Genomic DNA, 16,420 nt, shown 5'->3' with positions numbered 1-16,420 from the left:
GAGATTCAACATTCTTGCATCATGTCACGCTCGACTCAAGTTCTGCAATAATGTGTGTTAACAAATAGTTATGTTAACTTTAGTTTTCAGTTCATGATCTAGTTATTCATCATCTCATCTCACGAATCAAACGGTACCTTGACGTTGTATATTGACACATAGACATCATTCGAGATATCGAAGAATAAAATCATCAAAACTTAAGCATGTAAGGCTGAAATCACAAGTAGTACTTTGTTATAAATTTGAATACAGAACACAACAATGTCCAAATCTGTGGATACAAATTAACTCCAAACACACCATATTTGCATCTTAAACGATAACATCGGATCCTAGCTTAAAGGACTATTAAAATTAATCACAAAAGCTATTAGTTTCTTTGTAAATTTGTAATCAATATATCCTTCACAAAATGTAACGTTGTATACAAAGAAGATTAACGAATTTAAAAGAACTAAGAGCTGCCTTCCCATATTGTGCTTTCCATCGATTTCAAATCCATCGGGTTGTATTTGCCTGTAATTAAATATGTAACATGTAACAATACTATAATCATAAACTTTAATTTACAGACTATAAAAACAATTAAAAAAAAAATATACCAAATTTCCACCATATTGATTATATATATACCTGTAAGGAAGTACTGCTGATTATAAGCATTAGGCAAATATTGTTGAGGAAGAATCAAAGAAGACTCATTCTGTCTTTCGGGCCTTATAAATTTGTTCGAATCTTGGATATTATGTGCAGAATCATTATAGCTAAAAGGATAAAAATCCATCATAGTATCTCCATTTATGTGAACGTTGGTCATAGAACTATTATTATCGGCGTCGTTGAAGTTACTATTGTTATTGTCGTTGTTATTGTTCATGACGTTGTTATTAGTCCACCCCGTTAGTCCTTGTGTTGGTTTGTAAACCAGAGTCCCTTGAGTAATCGGGTGTTGGCGAAATTGTTGAAATTGGTTTTTGTATAGCCTAAGCTCTTCACACACTCTCCGGTAGTCCCCGTAGGGGCCGAGCACAGGATCTTTCTGCCTGCACAGGGCTTCCCATACGAGTGAATCTACCGCTATTTTCCGGTCTTCCTCCTTGAGATTCCTCACGATTTTAGTCACGTTGCTGACGCCAAACACCTTGTGCACGGCTTGGAATTCGACGGTTTTAGTCACCGGGAAAAATGGAGCCAATATGCACTTATCAGTGCATTTCTTTCTCTGATGCTTGCACGATGAGCATGCAGATGTAGTATTTGTTGTCCTTTGCATGATTTATGACTATATAAAAGTGATCCCAAAGAATTAAAATTTTGTGATTTAATAAGGTTTCATGCATAGGAGAAAGATTTTGACGTAATAAGGAATCTAAATAAATAAATGAACCACATTTAAATACTCTGTTTGTTTGGAAATAATGAAAAGAGTGCCAACATAGATAAGCATAACAAGTAGAAGACTAGTAGTACTCCAAAAATTGTTTAATAGAGAGCATGAAAAGATGGTCATTCATTAAAGCTAAGCATCTTTTTATTGGGACTTTTTGTTTGAGTTGTAGGTAACTCACATGAAGATCAACCCATCATAATTTTCTGATGGAAATTTTTAAAGGATAAAATGCTAAAATAAATATGCAAGTTTGCTTGTTTTGTGTTTTACTCTTATATGTATCCAATCTGAGTTTTGCTCATGTGAGTTAGGTCATATTTTGAATTTTGATCATTTTATGTCGAAGTGCAGATGTAGACGTATCATGAAAAAATGCTGATGTGACACGGGATAAACCAACATGTTCACACTCCGACAAAACATAATTAAAAACTAATTTACAAGATCAAAAACTAAAATTGAATACTTACCAGACCAAAACCTAATATAGACAAATTTACAGGATCATTCACTATTTTAAAAATATTTTAGATGAGTTTTAAATTTCTTATTTATCCTACCTTAATTTTTATTTATTTTACATTAATTAATAGATTAAAATTTTGTGCGTGTGTGTGTGTCTATATATTTATATTATAAACATATATCATGGCTTGAAAAAGATGTCTGTTATCTAAAATACTAAATTTAGAGTAAATAATTACCGTAGCAATATCAACCATCGTTAATTAAATTCTAACAATATTCAAATTATATCATAAGTTTCATAAATTGTATGATCACGACTAAACTACTTTTTCGTAATTACTCGTAAACTATATTGTATACTAGCTAGCTTCATTTGAAAAAAAATTTTAAAAGCATTTTTATTAATTTATAAATAAAAAAAATTAAAGCATGTGTTTCAATATTTTTTTGTAAACGTTTTTTAAAATAGTTTTTTTTTAAAAAAATATCAAAGTATAATTTTAAAAAACAATTCATATATTTTTTATATTTTAAAATTAATTTTTTTTCAAAATATATTTACTTAATTATTTTTAACTATAAAATTGATTTTTTTAATAGTAGTTCAAACATCTTTTTCAATTCTAAAAACGTGTTTATAAATGGTTGTAAAAATGAATTTTTATTCTTAAAACAACTTTTAAACATTTTATAACAAATTTGTAACAAGCATTTTTATGAAAATATTTTATAGAAACTTATCAAATGGAGCATTAATTTTTATCTCAAGCAGAAAAGATTTTGGTAAAGTAATATTTTATAATAATAAATTTAATTTGTATAAAAAAACAAACAAACATCAACACCTAAAAGCAGTAACTCAACCTGATGAGAAGCGAGTATCTGAAGGAACACTCATGTTAGAGATTCGGTCAATTCTTGACACCTCGGATTTTTATCGTCAACTCATATGATTCGTTCGGCGAATGAAGTCGCACATTTGTTAGTTCGTCATGTTATTTCTACTTTGTCATTTATGGAGCGGGTGAACTCTGCTCTACCTTATTGGATTTCAAAAGGGTTTGTTTGATATGCAATATTGGATAAATAATACAATATCATTTTATGTTTGGTTTCATTAATTATTTATCATAAATCATTCAAATAATTAATTATTTATTTTATATCAATCATACCATTAATATAAAATTACAATATTACCCTCACATATATTTTTTATTTAAATTTATTAATTATTAAAAAAATTAAAAATAGAATTTAACATTTTATCTTGAATTTAATCATTCAAACCAAGTATATTATTTACCAGTTAATATTCAACATCCAATTCAAACATATTAATAATCATACAATTTTTATAATATCAAATCTTATTTATCAAATCAAACGAACCCTTAATAGTATTGTCTATCATGAAATATGCATGCACATAATGTTGGTCTCAGGTGCGGCATCACGAGATAGAAACTATTGAAATTGAAGAATAAAAAGACATCAAGATTTACGTGAAAAACCCCCAAAAATTATTAGGATAAAAACCACGGGCAAGACCAAAAGATTCCACTATAATATTTGAAGAATTACAACATCTCTCTGTGTTTTCAAAGAGGCACCCACTCTCTTAATACAGAAGAAAACCTATCTCACAAATATTATAGAAACACACTCAAAATATTTGAATGCTTTTAAACTGAAAAGGGAACTCAGAATGGGATACTGGAAATGAGGATTGGACGCACCTATTTATAGGTGCAAAGTGTGAGAATGAAAATAGAATTTTCATTCTTGGATGTACGTACACATTGCATGTTTTGTTGTCCAAATTGTATTCTCTCCTCCATAATTCAAAGCACACCTCCTGCCTTTATTAATGATGTAGGCCCAATGTGTTTGCTTAATTTACCGACATTTCTCCCACTTGGATATTTGATTAAGAATCAAACACATCTCCACACATTCTTTCAATCTTGCATTTTCCTGTTGCTTACGTTTCTGCTAGGCCACTTGAGGATCTACACCATTCAAACTTCTCCGTGCTCACTGGCTTGATCAGAATATCAGTATGTTATCCTTCGTATGGATCTTCTGCATATCCACACTTATTTCCTCTACTACTTCCCGTACAAAGGAAAATTGTACTCCAATGTGTTTAGTCCTGGAATGAAAGACTGGATTCCTTGCAATGTGCAAGGCACTCTGAGTGTCACAAAATAGAGGAATCTTTTCTTGTTTGTGCCCAAGCTCCTCCAATAACCTTTTAATCCATATTGCCTCATTGCAAGCTTGAGTAGCTGCCATGTATTCTGCCTCTGTTGCAGATAATGTCACAACTGTTTGCAGTTTTGAAACCTAGCTGACTGCACCTCCTGCAATTGTAAAAACATAACCAGTAGTAGATTTTCTTTTATCTGGATCACCCGCATAGCCTGAATCCACATAGCCCCTGAGTATAAAATCTGATCCTCCAAAACATAATGCAGCATCCGAGGTACCCTTAATGTATCTAAGGATCCTCTTAACCGTGCTCCAATGCTCTTGTCCAGGATTCGCCATATACCGACTGACTGCTCCCACTGCTTATGCAATGTCTGATCTTGTACAAATCATGGCGAACATTAAACTCCCCACTGCTGATGCATACGGTACTCGAGACATCTCCATCTTCTCTGCTTCACTGCTAGGACACATCGTAGAAGATAACTTGAAGTTAATAGGAAGAGGGGTAGAAATTGGCTTACTATCTTGCATGTTGAAGCGCTGCAAGACTTTATTTAAATAATTTTTCTGGGAAAGTCAAATCTTTCTGTTGCTTCTGTCTCGGTGAACTTGCATCCCTAGAATCTTTTTTGCTGGTCCCAAATCCTTCATATCAAATTTCCTGGCCAATTGTGCCTTCAATTCTTGGACTCGATATTTGTTAGGGCCTGCTACCAACATGTCATCCACGTACAACAATAAAATGATATAATCATCATCACCAAACCTCTTGAAATATGCACAAGGGTCTGCACTGAGTCTGTTGTACCCAAGGCTCATGATATAGGAATCAAATCTCTTGTACCAACACATCGGCGCCTGTTTGAGACCGTACAGAGATTTGTTCAACCTGCAAACCAAGTTCTCTTTTTCCTTTTCTACAAAACCTTTTGGATGGAGCATATAGATTTCTTTTTCAAGATCCCCATGAAGAAATGTTGTTTTCACATATAACTGTTCTAGATGTAGGTCAAACACCGCACACATTGCCAATCCTACTCTGACTGTTGAAAGTCGAACCATAGGAGAAAATATCTCATTGAAGTTGATTCATTCTTTCTGAGCGTACCCTTTGACAACCAATCTTGCACGGTACTGCTCCACTTGGTTATTGCCATCACACTTGATTTTATAGACCCATCTGTTACCGATAGCTTTCCTCCCTCGTGGTAGTGTAACAAGATCCCAAGTTTTATTTATGTCCAACGCTTCCAATTCTTCCTGCATTGTTGTCATCACAGAGATACATCCGAGCTTTGAGTAGCCTCATGAAAACTCGATGGCTCATCATCCTCTGTTAACAGACAATATGCAATGTTGCTTTCAGTGACATAATCTGAAAGCCAACCTGGTGGTCTTCTCTCTCGAGCTGACTGCCTTACTTTGGAAACCTCTGACTCAACTGGTTCTTATACCTCGTGCTCTGGTACTGCTTCACAAGAAACTTGATCTTCGTCTGTCTTATTTTCCACCTGAATGATAGTAGTTTCTGAATTCAGTGTGCCTTTGTCTCCCTTCACTCTATCTTCCTCGAAGATAACATCTCTGCTGATGATAAGCTTGTGGACAGTAGGATCCCACAAGCGAAACTCCTTTACTCCAACAACATAGCCCAAGAAGATACACTTTCTGGATTTGGAATCCAACTTCGATCTTTCTTATTCATTGTACAACACATGCACGGGACTTCCAAATGTATGTAACCGAGAATAATCAGCTGACTTGCCAGTCCACACCTCCATCGGAGTTTTCAAATAAATCGCTACTGAAGGAGAACGATTGATGATGTAAGAAGCAGTTTTGACTGCTTCTACCCAAAATGACTTTGGTAGACCCGCAGTACTCAACATGGCCCTTGTTCTGTTCATCCGCTCTGCCACTCCATTCTGCTGAGGCGTGTAAGCCGTTGTGAACTGTCGTTTGATGCTCTTATGCTGACAGAATGCATCAAATTCATCACTGGTATATTCTCCTCCATTTTCAGTCCTCAAACACTTGATTTTCTTGTCAGAATCAAGTTCAACACGCGCTTTGTAAACTTTGAAGACTTCAAAAACATCTGATTTCTTCTTGATTGGATATACCCAACATCTCATAGAGAAATCATCAATAAACGAGACAAAGTATCTCGCTTCTCCTAGGGACACCACCGGTGCTTGCCAAACATCAGAATGAATCAGCTCCAATATATCTTTGCTTTTGGCAGTAGACGTGCCAAACTTCAATCTGTGTTGTTTAATGATAACACAATGCTCACAAAAGGGTAGAGTCACTTTTGTAATCCCCGGCAACAGCTTCCGTTCTGAGAGAATATTCATTCCTCGTTTTGACATATGCCCGAGCTTTCTATGCCACAACACTGTTGATTCTTCCCCCGAACCAATTGATGCAACAACTAGTTCCGCCTCTTTGTATGTTTCCCCCAACAATACATACAGATTTGCTGCAACCTTTTCCGCCTTCATAACTACAAGCGCACCTTTCACAATCTTCATGATCTCTTTCTCGATACGAATTTTGCACCCAATATCATCCAATTGCCTCAAAGACAAAAGATTCTTTGTCATGACCTTCACATGTCGTACCTCCTATATGGTGCGAATAGTACCATCAAACATTTTGATTTTAATGATATCGATCCCAGCGATTTCTAAGGCATGATCATTTCCCATGAATACAGATCCTTCTGAGATTGGTTCATATTGATCGAATCATTCTCTCCTTGACGTCATGTGCCACGTTGCTCCTAATCCATAATCCATGCATCACAAAATTTGTGTCTGCCATCCGCAACTGTTGCTGTGAGGACCCTGATTCTAATCTTTCAAACATAAATAAATCATGTAATCAAAAGAAATAAAATAATCAATAAGACATTTAGCGACGCACACCTTACATTTGGCGACGCAAAACCACGTCGCGAAAAGCAGAGTTTTTTTTTCCAGGGTGACGCGCCAGCGCGCCAAACGAGGCGCGGGCGCGCATAAAGCCCTGTCCGGGCCTCCGAGAGAGAGTGCAGGACGTGCGGGCGTGCCTCCGGGCTGCGCGGGCGCGCATGGCCTGCTGTTTCAGCTCAAAGAAAGGCTTCAAAAGTGTAATATCATACCCAAAAGGACTCTAACATGATCCAACTAACATTTTTCCAACAACGAGTTATTCAAATACATAAAAATATAGAACAAACATCGATCTAAGTTCCACAACTCGAAATGGAAAACAAGGGAGTTCGAATACAAGGTATGATTTCTACAACCAAGTCCTCACGCTATCATTTCCCACTCGATCTAGTCATGCAGCTTCTGACTCGATCCTGTCCCACCTGCCGTCAAGTACACATACAAACAAAACGACAGCCGGATAATCCGATGAGAATATAATTCCCAGTAAAGAGACAAATCAGGCAATTTCAAATAATATAACAAATCATGTTATATAAAACATCGAGCTAATCAATTCAAAAGGGCATATCAAAACTCAACTCAAAATGCATTAAAATGCAATGCATGACTTCAAAACTCGAGATTATCTAATCGGATAATCAAAATCAATCGGTACTCGGTTGGGATCCCGGGGTCAAATTTTCACCAACAACTCACTGACACACCCATTCGGGGTGGATGTCGTTCAACTCAAACACCTAGACTTTAGAGCAACTATAAGAAGTATTCTAGCAGTTGAAAAAACTCGAAATCCAAAGCCACTTCAATATAGTTTCCTAAATCGTCTAAATTCAAAAAGAATCGAATCTTCGGCTCAAGATGTATGCAAGTGCAATTAAACTCATTCAAATAAAACTCAAATAATTCAAATAGCATACAAGTATGTGATTTTTTTTGGGCACTCGAATTAAATCAAATTCGAGTTAATCGTCGTCTTCTTACCTTTTCAACTTCGTCGAGGATTCAAATCGTCTTCAACTCTCAAATCGATTCAACTTCAAAGTTCGTTCCAAACCCGAATCGTCAACCCAAAATTTTAGAATGAAGCCCTCGTTGCGGTGATCGTGAATATGTCTTCAATTCGAAATTCTAACGGACGGATCGTGCGAATCGGACGGAAGAAAAGCTTGGAACCATTTCCATGGATTTCTCTCGGCTCTAGGCGAGATGGAGGGGATGAGGAATGAGGGGAGAGAGAGAGACAACAACAGTAATAATAATAATCCCATTCATTGACTAAGTCCAACCCTCCAATATTACAATTTGGCCCCTGAAACTCCAAATAAATAAATTCAATCCCGGTTCAATAATCTCCAATAATTCAATTCTAATAATCAATAGTTTCCACTAATCTAAAAATAATTAATTTCAGGGCCTTACAGTTGCTGCTTCGCTGAATAATATTTCACCACTTCCTGAAGTACTGGCCACATTTCCTTGAGATCCCTTTTCGATGCTCTTCGTACACTCTCTCTTGAAGTGTCCTTTACCGTCACATTTAAAGCAGTAAATATTCTTCTTCTTACTTCTTGACTTGGATCTACCATATCTGCGACTCCCACTGGAGTCACGCTTCGTCAATCTTCCTCTCGTCATCGGTAAAGCCTCTTCTTGCTTCGACGTTGCCAACCTATCTTCTTTGTTCCTTCGACGACTCTCTTCTCCAAGAACCACAGTTAAGACGTCGTCAAAATTTAAATTATCCGAAAGAACATTGTTGGTAACGTTGATGATGAGCTGATCGTATGAATCTAGTAGACTTTGAAGTAGAAGCTCCACACGTTCTTTTTCCTCTATTTTATGCCCCATAGAGTTGAGCCGGGAAAATAGAGTATTCAGTGTGTTGATATGGTCGGTCATCGATGAGGATTCCGCCATCCGAAGAGTATAAAGCTTTCTCTTTAGGAAAATTTTGTTGTGTAGTGATTTGACCTCGTATAGTTTTGCCAGAGTATCCCAAATAACTTTTGCGTTTTTTATTTCAGAGATACTTGACAAAACTTCATCCGCTATAGCCAAGTGCAAATTGGCAATAGCATTGTGATTCATCTCATTCCACTTTTGATCGTCCGTGACGTCCGTCGGTCTATCTCCAATAGCTGCCAAGCAACGCTCCTTTGTTAAAATTGCCCGCACCTTCAATTTCCACAACAAAAATTGCTCCCATTGAACTTTTTTATCTCGTATTTTGCCGACATCTTGACTACAAGAATCCTGCCTTATAAAATCTTCAAAAATCTTTTCTGATGTGGAAGATCAGTCAAAGCTGCAACCACAGAGCATACTCAGAATTTTAAGAAATTTTATGTCAAGGCTCTGATACCACTTGTTGGTCCCAGGTGCGGCATCACGAGATAGAAACTATTGAAACTGAAGAATAAAAAGACACCAAGATTTACGTGGAAAACCCCCAAAAATTATTAGGGTAAAAACCACGGGCAAGATCAAAATATTACACTATAGTATTTGAAGAATTACAACTTCTCTCTGTGTTTTCAAAGAGACACTCACTCTCTTAATACAGGAGAAAACCTATATCACAAATATTATAGAAACACACTCAAAATATTTGAATGCTTTTAAACTAAAAAGGGAACTCAGAATGAGATACTGGAAATGAGGATCGGACACACCTATTTATAGGTGCAAAGTGTAAGAATGAAAATTCTAAATAGAATTTTCATTCTTGGATGTACGTACACGTTGCATGTTTTGTTGTCCAAATTGTATTCTCTCCTCCATAATTCAAACAATACCTCTTGCCTTTATTAATGATGTAGGCCCAATGTGTTTGCTTAATTTACCGACACATAATGTTTGGATTTTGCTTTTTTTTTTTGGGGAGAACATTATAAATAATTTGAGAAATGATTTACCGAGTGAAGATGCCTACCTGGGATGGTTTTGATAAATGAGTTTTACCAAACAAATCAAATCAAATAGTGACTTTGATATCGAAAAAGTAACGACTGTGGGTTCTCATGTCATAAAAAAATAATCGTAACATTGTATATAAAATATTTCGTTAACTCATCCGAGTTTGTTTTGAAAATTAGGATTCAATTGGAGGTGTGAAAAATATGGAGAATATTTTTTAAGAAAATAATAATATTTATCTCAACTCTCGAGTGTTAGATGAAATTTTTTTCCACAATTTAACTACGTACGACAATAGATACAGTTAGAACAGATACTCGATCTGAAACCAACTTGTTTGGGTCATGTTTGACTAATATTTTTTTTTCAATGACATGAAACTGCAGCCGCTATCTTTCGGTGCACACAGTATAAACCCCATAAACTAATGCAATAGTCCACGAACTACGTTAATCAGATAAATCACACTGAATAAGTCTTGTGCGACAGGGTAGTTCAATAAAGTATTAATAGAAGAAATCGATTAGCTGACCACTTTTTAAGTGCTTACATACTCCACCAAATTGGACAGTCGACGGAGAGTTTGACTAATCTTAAATAGTATGTGTCAGATAATGGGTATTCAACTTTTGTAAACTGATGAACATGAAGCTTCATCTCAATTTTAAACATATCAATGATCCTCTCTTAAAAAATACTATTCTTTATAGTATTTTACAGTTTATATCCTGATTAATATCGAATTAATATTTTGTGAGATTTATATGATTTTTTTTTTAAAGAAAGCAAATATATTAGATCAGAATGTCTTGGTTTACAAGATTTACAATCCAAGATGGAATGTGACCATACAACCATTCTACATTCGATGAAAAATTAAAAGCTTCACGAGCTAGACAATGTGTCACTTGATTTGTTGTTCAGCTCATGTGTTGAATGGAATGAACCCGTCCAAATCCAATAAAGCTTGAACCTCCATTGTTATAACTCCATTCGGACCCATATCTTTGGCCGACTCAAAAATGACATCAATGTTTGTTTAGAATCTGAGAAAATACATATATCTTTAAGCTTAAGCCTCAAACACAACTTCATACCAAGTTTAATAGCAGGCAATTCCGCTCCTTTCACTGTGCATGGGTTCCTAATAACTCTTGCCAAAGCTCCTCAAACTGTATCTTGAGGGTCACAAATCACTGCCCCTACACTAAACCTGTCTAGGAACATAAAATTCCGCATCCACATCCAATCTCCACTAATTTGGTTCTGGTGGTTTTTAGTTTTGATCCAAAGTTATCGCTGCATCATTTCTGCTAGAGCATGCCTTGTTGGACATTTGAAATTTGAAAACATCAAATAATGAGAAAGCCCAGTCAATATGAAGTTCAATATTTTGTCCCGGTAAAGCATGACTTTTTTCGCATGACATGGTTCAAAAACCGGATGCGGGTGACGTGTAACCCCATGATTGGTTAAAATTTGTGGGTCCCACGTGGAGCCCATTGATTTTAACCAATCATGAGCCGCCACGTCATCCGCAGGGTAGTACCCTGCGGGTAGCATCTACTCCCCAAAAACCCCAACACATTATTGCAAACACTTCAATATCCCCATTCTTTAAACACTTCAACATTAATTACTGATACAATTTCAGTGAAGGATGCTCCACGCAGATTTTTCAACTCATTCTAAAATCGTGCGTTTTTCCAAACATGTCTAAACACCGTGCAAAACAACAACACTTGACCAGTAAAATCAAATGCAACTTACAAGATGCACAAATGCCATTGACTGGAAGATGATGAGATTTATATGATATATTTGATCGCATGGAATTGTTGCTTTTAATATTTGGTTGATGGTCGATACAATGATATTGTTATAGATTTATCTTGTTCTTGTTTTATATAATTTATTTTATAAAAATACTAGTTCAAAATAAAAAAAAAAATGTCAAAAACAGAAAGTTTGAAAAATTACGTTGGACAACCAAATTTTTTGATTTATAATCTTTTTTCAAAAAAAATTTGCATAATGACCTTTAAATACAAAGAAAATGCAAAAACAAAACAAAAAAAAATCATGATCAAACGGTGGTTATTTAGTTAAAAAAAATCCTATAATAATTATTGTTTCACAAATAAAACTACTCTGGTACAGGTCTCGACGAGTATGAGTTGAGGTCAGACGGGTCGAAAGATCCATCGGTCTCATGACCTTCAAATTCACAAGGTACTTCAATTACAAATATGTTGGGGAATATTTAAGATAGAAAGATCATTTTCCCAACATCATCTATTGACGCACGAGTTGCTGGAGTAGTGCGCTCAACCAAAGATCAGAAGTTCGATTGCCCTTCGATTTTGGTGGCGCACTCACTTCGGCTGCCGCCGGTAAAATTTTTCCATGGTTTTCTGCTGCCGTCGGATTCTGTAGAATGCGCAAAGATCAATAATTGTTGCTGCTAGCCCATACCGTAATGGGGACGGCTTTTGCTCTTTGTTTGTTCCTTTTTTCTCTCTGCGTTCGAATCCATCGTTCCTCTTCTTCTTCGCATGTAACCCTTGGGATCCATCCACTAGGTTAATCATTCACTCTTATTGTCTCTCTTTAAACTCACATTTACAAGACATATATGCGGTTTTTTGCTTAAATTGCAGCACTGGTGTTTGCGATTGCAGATGAAAGGTACTATCTTGAAGATTTCATCAAATGCAAAGATGGGTCCAAATCCTTTTCCAGAGATCGTCTCAACGACAATTTCTGCGATTGCTCTGATGGAACCGATGAACCTGGTTACTCCCTCCCCCTTGAACAGTTCAATTCCTGTTTTCTTTTTCAATTTCGGCTTTTGTTTGTTTGTTTGTTTGGATTGTGGATTTCCGTTTTATGACTAGCAGGTGACGCACGTAGCATAGTATTTGTCGAAGTGCCTAAAATTTAGTGACATACAAGTAAATGGTGGGGATTTTTTTTTGATAAAATGAATTCACTTGGCACAGCTGGTTGCGAAGGACATCCTCGTTTTGCCAAATACTTGGCTGAAGTTCTACAAAAGATTAGTTGCTTATTCTTTCAGTCTCAAATATTTCGAGCCTTCCAAACCATAAAATGTTTGTTGCATTATGCCTACTCTACACTGTTTGCTCTTACTGTGGCACTATTTCGTTGCTTATTCTTTCAGTCTAATTTTTTTTTTGCCATTAAATGTGATGGATGGAACACTTCCGCATAAGTTTTCACTTGATTAATACCAAATTTTTATGCTTGGATATGTGCTTAGCTTTTTAAAATCTTTGAAGGTGGAAGGTGCTTTATGAACCTCGATATCATACTATTTTTTTTCCACAAGCTGCATGATTTTGATCTCCCTTGTAGAAAATTATATGGTGATTAGCTCCTTTGGCCTTTCATTTTGGATATGTAGGAACTTCAGCATGCCCGGCTGGTAAATTCTACTGCAGAAATGCAGGAAGTACTCCAAGATTCTTATTTTCATCTCGTGTGAACGACGACATTTGTGGTGAGTGATAGTCGAGGTATAAAGTTTTCTTTGCTTTTTTTCGGTCTTGGCTTGCAAATGTTGGTTAATTTATCTTGGGCGAGGCGTTGGTAGGTTATCATAGTATTGCTCTGTATATAACCATCAGGTAAGCGACAATACAAGTCCTTAGAAGTTCAAAAAATAACCGTAGGCCAAGAGACAAGATAAGTTATTAGATGCATAAGATTTGCGATTTTATGCAACTCGTTTATGAATACATTCGATGGATTTATTGCTTTTTCTTAATTTAGTTGAGGATTTTTAAGTCGATATTCTTCATGCTCTCAGTCTCTGAATAGAGTGTCACAATTGTTAGTCACCAGACATGGAAGTATGATGTATGTCCTGGCCCTCATTTTCCCCTAAAAATCTTAGAACTTTTTTATAGCAATCTGATAAAATCGTTAAGTAGTTTTCTGTCTTGTGAGTATTCACTTTATATCTTTGAAGTTTTATAGGGAAGGTTTACATTTTACTTTTTCCTGTTATGTTAGATTGCTGCGATGGGAGTGATGAATATGATGGAACTGTAATCTGTCCCAACACCTGCGTCATGGGTGGAAATATTTTCTACCAGACAAGAAATTACTACTCAATTGTTAGTTCAAGAAAAAGTAAACCTGGGATTAACACGGAGGACACGACACATAAACTTATAGGTACATCTTTGAGTGGTATCAAGTTGCATTTAAATCATTTTATGACATTACTCAGCAAGATACAATTCCAGGTTTGAAGGCTTTGGTCTTGTTCCAGCTGGGTTTTGTTGTTTTAGTTGTGACCTTTCGACTATTTTGCAAACGTAAAGCCAGAAGAAGAACTCGCTGAATGAGTTCCCCGCTGGAATCTTCTCTAAACTTGGTATACTTGCTCATCTCTTTGTATTTATTCGTTTTTCTTTAAATTAAGTATTAGTATTATTTGACAGAACCCTTAATTGATACAGTATTGACTAGGCGTTGGACTCTGAGAATCGGTTTTATGAGTGTGGATTATGCAGAACCCAAGTAAATTGTGATTGAAATACTACAGACAAAAAAAATGCTCTCTTACAATCAGTCAAGAAGCCAAATAAAGATCTTATCTAGGACACCTGAGGATTAAATGCCACTTGCTAGTTGCTATCTTGATTTTGACTAAACGCTTGCTTTTTTTTTTTTTTTATTTAAAAAAATTAGTTTCGTCGACTTCTGTAATTAGTTCATAAAGTATGAGTAGTTTGTAATTTGTCGTAGACATGGTGGTGTCAACATTTTATATCTATGACAGAATTATCAATATGCACCAAATAACAAATTGGTCATATAAAGAACTTAAGCAGAAGATTCTTTATATATGTATATATATATAAAGAATCTTCTGCTTATATATATATATATGTATATATATATGTATATAAGATATAAAATAGTGACTAAATAAAAATATATCAGATTTGATATAACTTTTTATTCTATATGTAAAGCATGGTTAGTGGTTTCAGAAAGATGAATAATAATCAATAGTTATGATCACGTGCATAAATGCCAATTTGAAGAAGTTACACAGAAACGGGGGGAATGGCATAAGACAAGGGTTAATGCTATATGTATACGGAGTATTAGATGTTGGGTTACACATGACACTTAAAATTACATGATTATCTTACATGCATTTTTGAAAGATTTTTTCCAAATCAAGTGGAGGGATAATCATGTAATTTTAAGTCTCATGTGTAAAACTGTGTACATGTAGTATTAGTCATAAGATAAAGAGATGTCCTGTCCTACATGTGGATACCATTTGGGGGCATTCCTCACATGGCAACCCATTTTCACCTAAACTTTCCTACTAAAATCCCTTCCTCTCTTTTCTATTCTTCCTCTCATCCCACGGACATGTTCGATAGCATCAAAATCTTTGAGTACAGAAATATAGATTTGTTATTTTTCTCCCATTTCCGTCTCGCGTGAAATCGGGTGTAAGAGGTGAAGTGACGATGATCATTTGTCATTTTAATGGATGGACAAAACTACCATCCACTTATTTCATACAACAAAAATGATTATAAAAACTTATTTGAGTAAATTCTAAAAATGACTATATGATTTGTTAAAAACCTTAAAAATTAATTAATTATGTTAAAAATATGTGGACGCTAATTGTGTTGTGTGTGAGTCGCTAGTTTATATCACACATGGACACATGATCTTGGTTGTACTCCGGTGGCTTCCTCGGTTCTCGCAATTTAATATTTTTATTAAGGCATAGTTTGGTACACACGATAAGAGAGTGATTAATAAATTATCTTCTTCAATCCATGCTTGGTTCATTTTTAAAAAGCCCATGATAAGTCAATGGGCCCTTGATAAATGCTTTGACAAGAGGACTATGTATCCTTTTGATTTGATGTGATAAATTTAATAAAATTAAAAAATACTACAAAAAAACATGATTATCCTTCACATATAAAAACATTTAAACTCTAAACACACCTCATTCTCCTCCACATTACGGTAGGGTTAATTTTGTCATTAAAATCGAATATATAAATTTAATCACTCTTATTAAAATCATACCAAACATTCAACATAATATCCTATTATTTTACTTATCTTTAATTTATCCTTATATTATATATGCTATACTTATCTTATGTACCAAACTATGTCTAAGCGTCCAATGTGTTTGAACACAAGCACTTCCTGTTATATTCATGAATTCCATTACAACCTTTTATATTTTTCGTTGGAAGTCATAAATATTTGATGTACACATTTCTAAGAATAGCTTGTGCTTTTAGTTGAAATGTTCATTTAGGTGTCTCGTAGTTTTGATAGTTTCAGCATTCCAGTGAGACAATCAATAAATGTTCTTTAAATTCTCTTGATGTGTCTGACTTTTGGTATGTGGAACAGTATCTTTTCTACTTTTAAACATATCACCATTTCCAATATAAATATA

The 16,420-nt window shown here is 35.2% G+C and overlaps 2 protein-coding genes across 3 annotated transcripts; one reads left to right on the top strand and one right to left on the bottom strand.

Moving 5' to 3' along the window:
• Window positions 1-457: 457 nt before the first annotated feature.
• On the bottom strand, window positions 458-1,276 carry LOC140886165 (LOB domain-containing protein 15). The gene is made up of 2 exons (XM_073292669.1): window positions 637-1,276; window positions 458-519 (listed from the first exon to the last, which is right to left on the bottom strand). Exons 1-2 carry the CDS (start codon window positions 1,274-1,276, stop codon window positions 458-460), a joined length of 702 nt encoding a protein of 233 aa, XP_073148770.1.
• Window positions 1,277-12,116: 10,840 nt separating this feature from the next.
• LOC140892322 (glucosidase 2 subunit beta) lies at window positions 12,117-14,755 on the top strand. 2 transcript variants are annotated; one of them, XM_073301172.1, is made up of 6 exons: window positions 12,117-12,515; window positions 12,615-12,728; window positions 13,361-13,456; window positions 13,972-14,136; window positions 14,208-14,338; window positions 14,424-14,755. In XM_073301172.1, exons 1-5 carry the CDS (start codon window positions 12,413-12,415, stop codon window positions 14,303-14,305), a joined length of 576 nt encoding a protein of 191 aa, XP_073157273.1. In that variant the 5' UTR covers window positions 12,117-12,412; the 3' UTR covers window positions 14,306-14,338; window positions 14,424-14,755. The 2 variants fall into 2 exon arrangements, with proteins under 2 accessions (XP_073157273.1, XP_073157271.1); XM_073301170.1 differs by having other exon boundaries at window positions 12,594-12,728.
• Window positions 14,756-16,420: the final 1,665 nt, after the last annotated feature.

Source organism: Henckelia pumila, chromosome 3 (genome assembly GCF_033568475.1).
Source record: "Henckelia pumila isolate YLH828 chromosome 3, ASM3356847v2, whole genome shotgun sequence".
Lineage (NCBI taxonomy): Eukaryota > Viridiplantae > Streptophyta > Magnoliopsida > Lamiales > Gesneriaceae > Henckelia > Henckelia pumila.
This window is presented reverse-complemented; position numbering and strand designations above follow the sequence as displayed.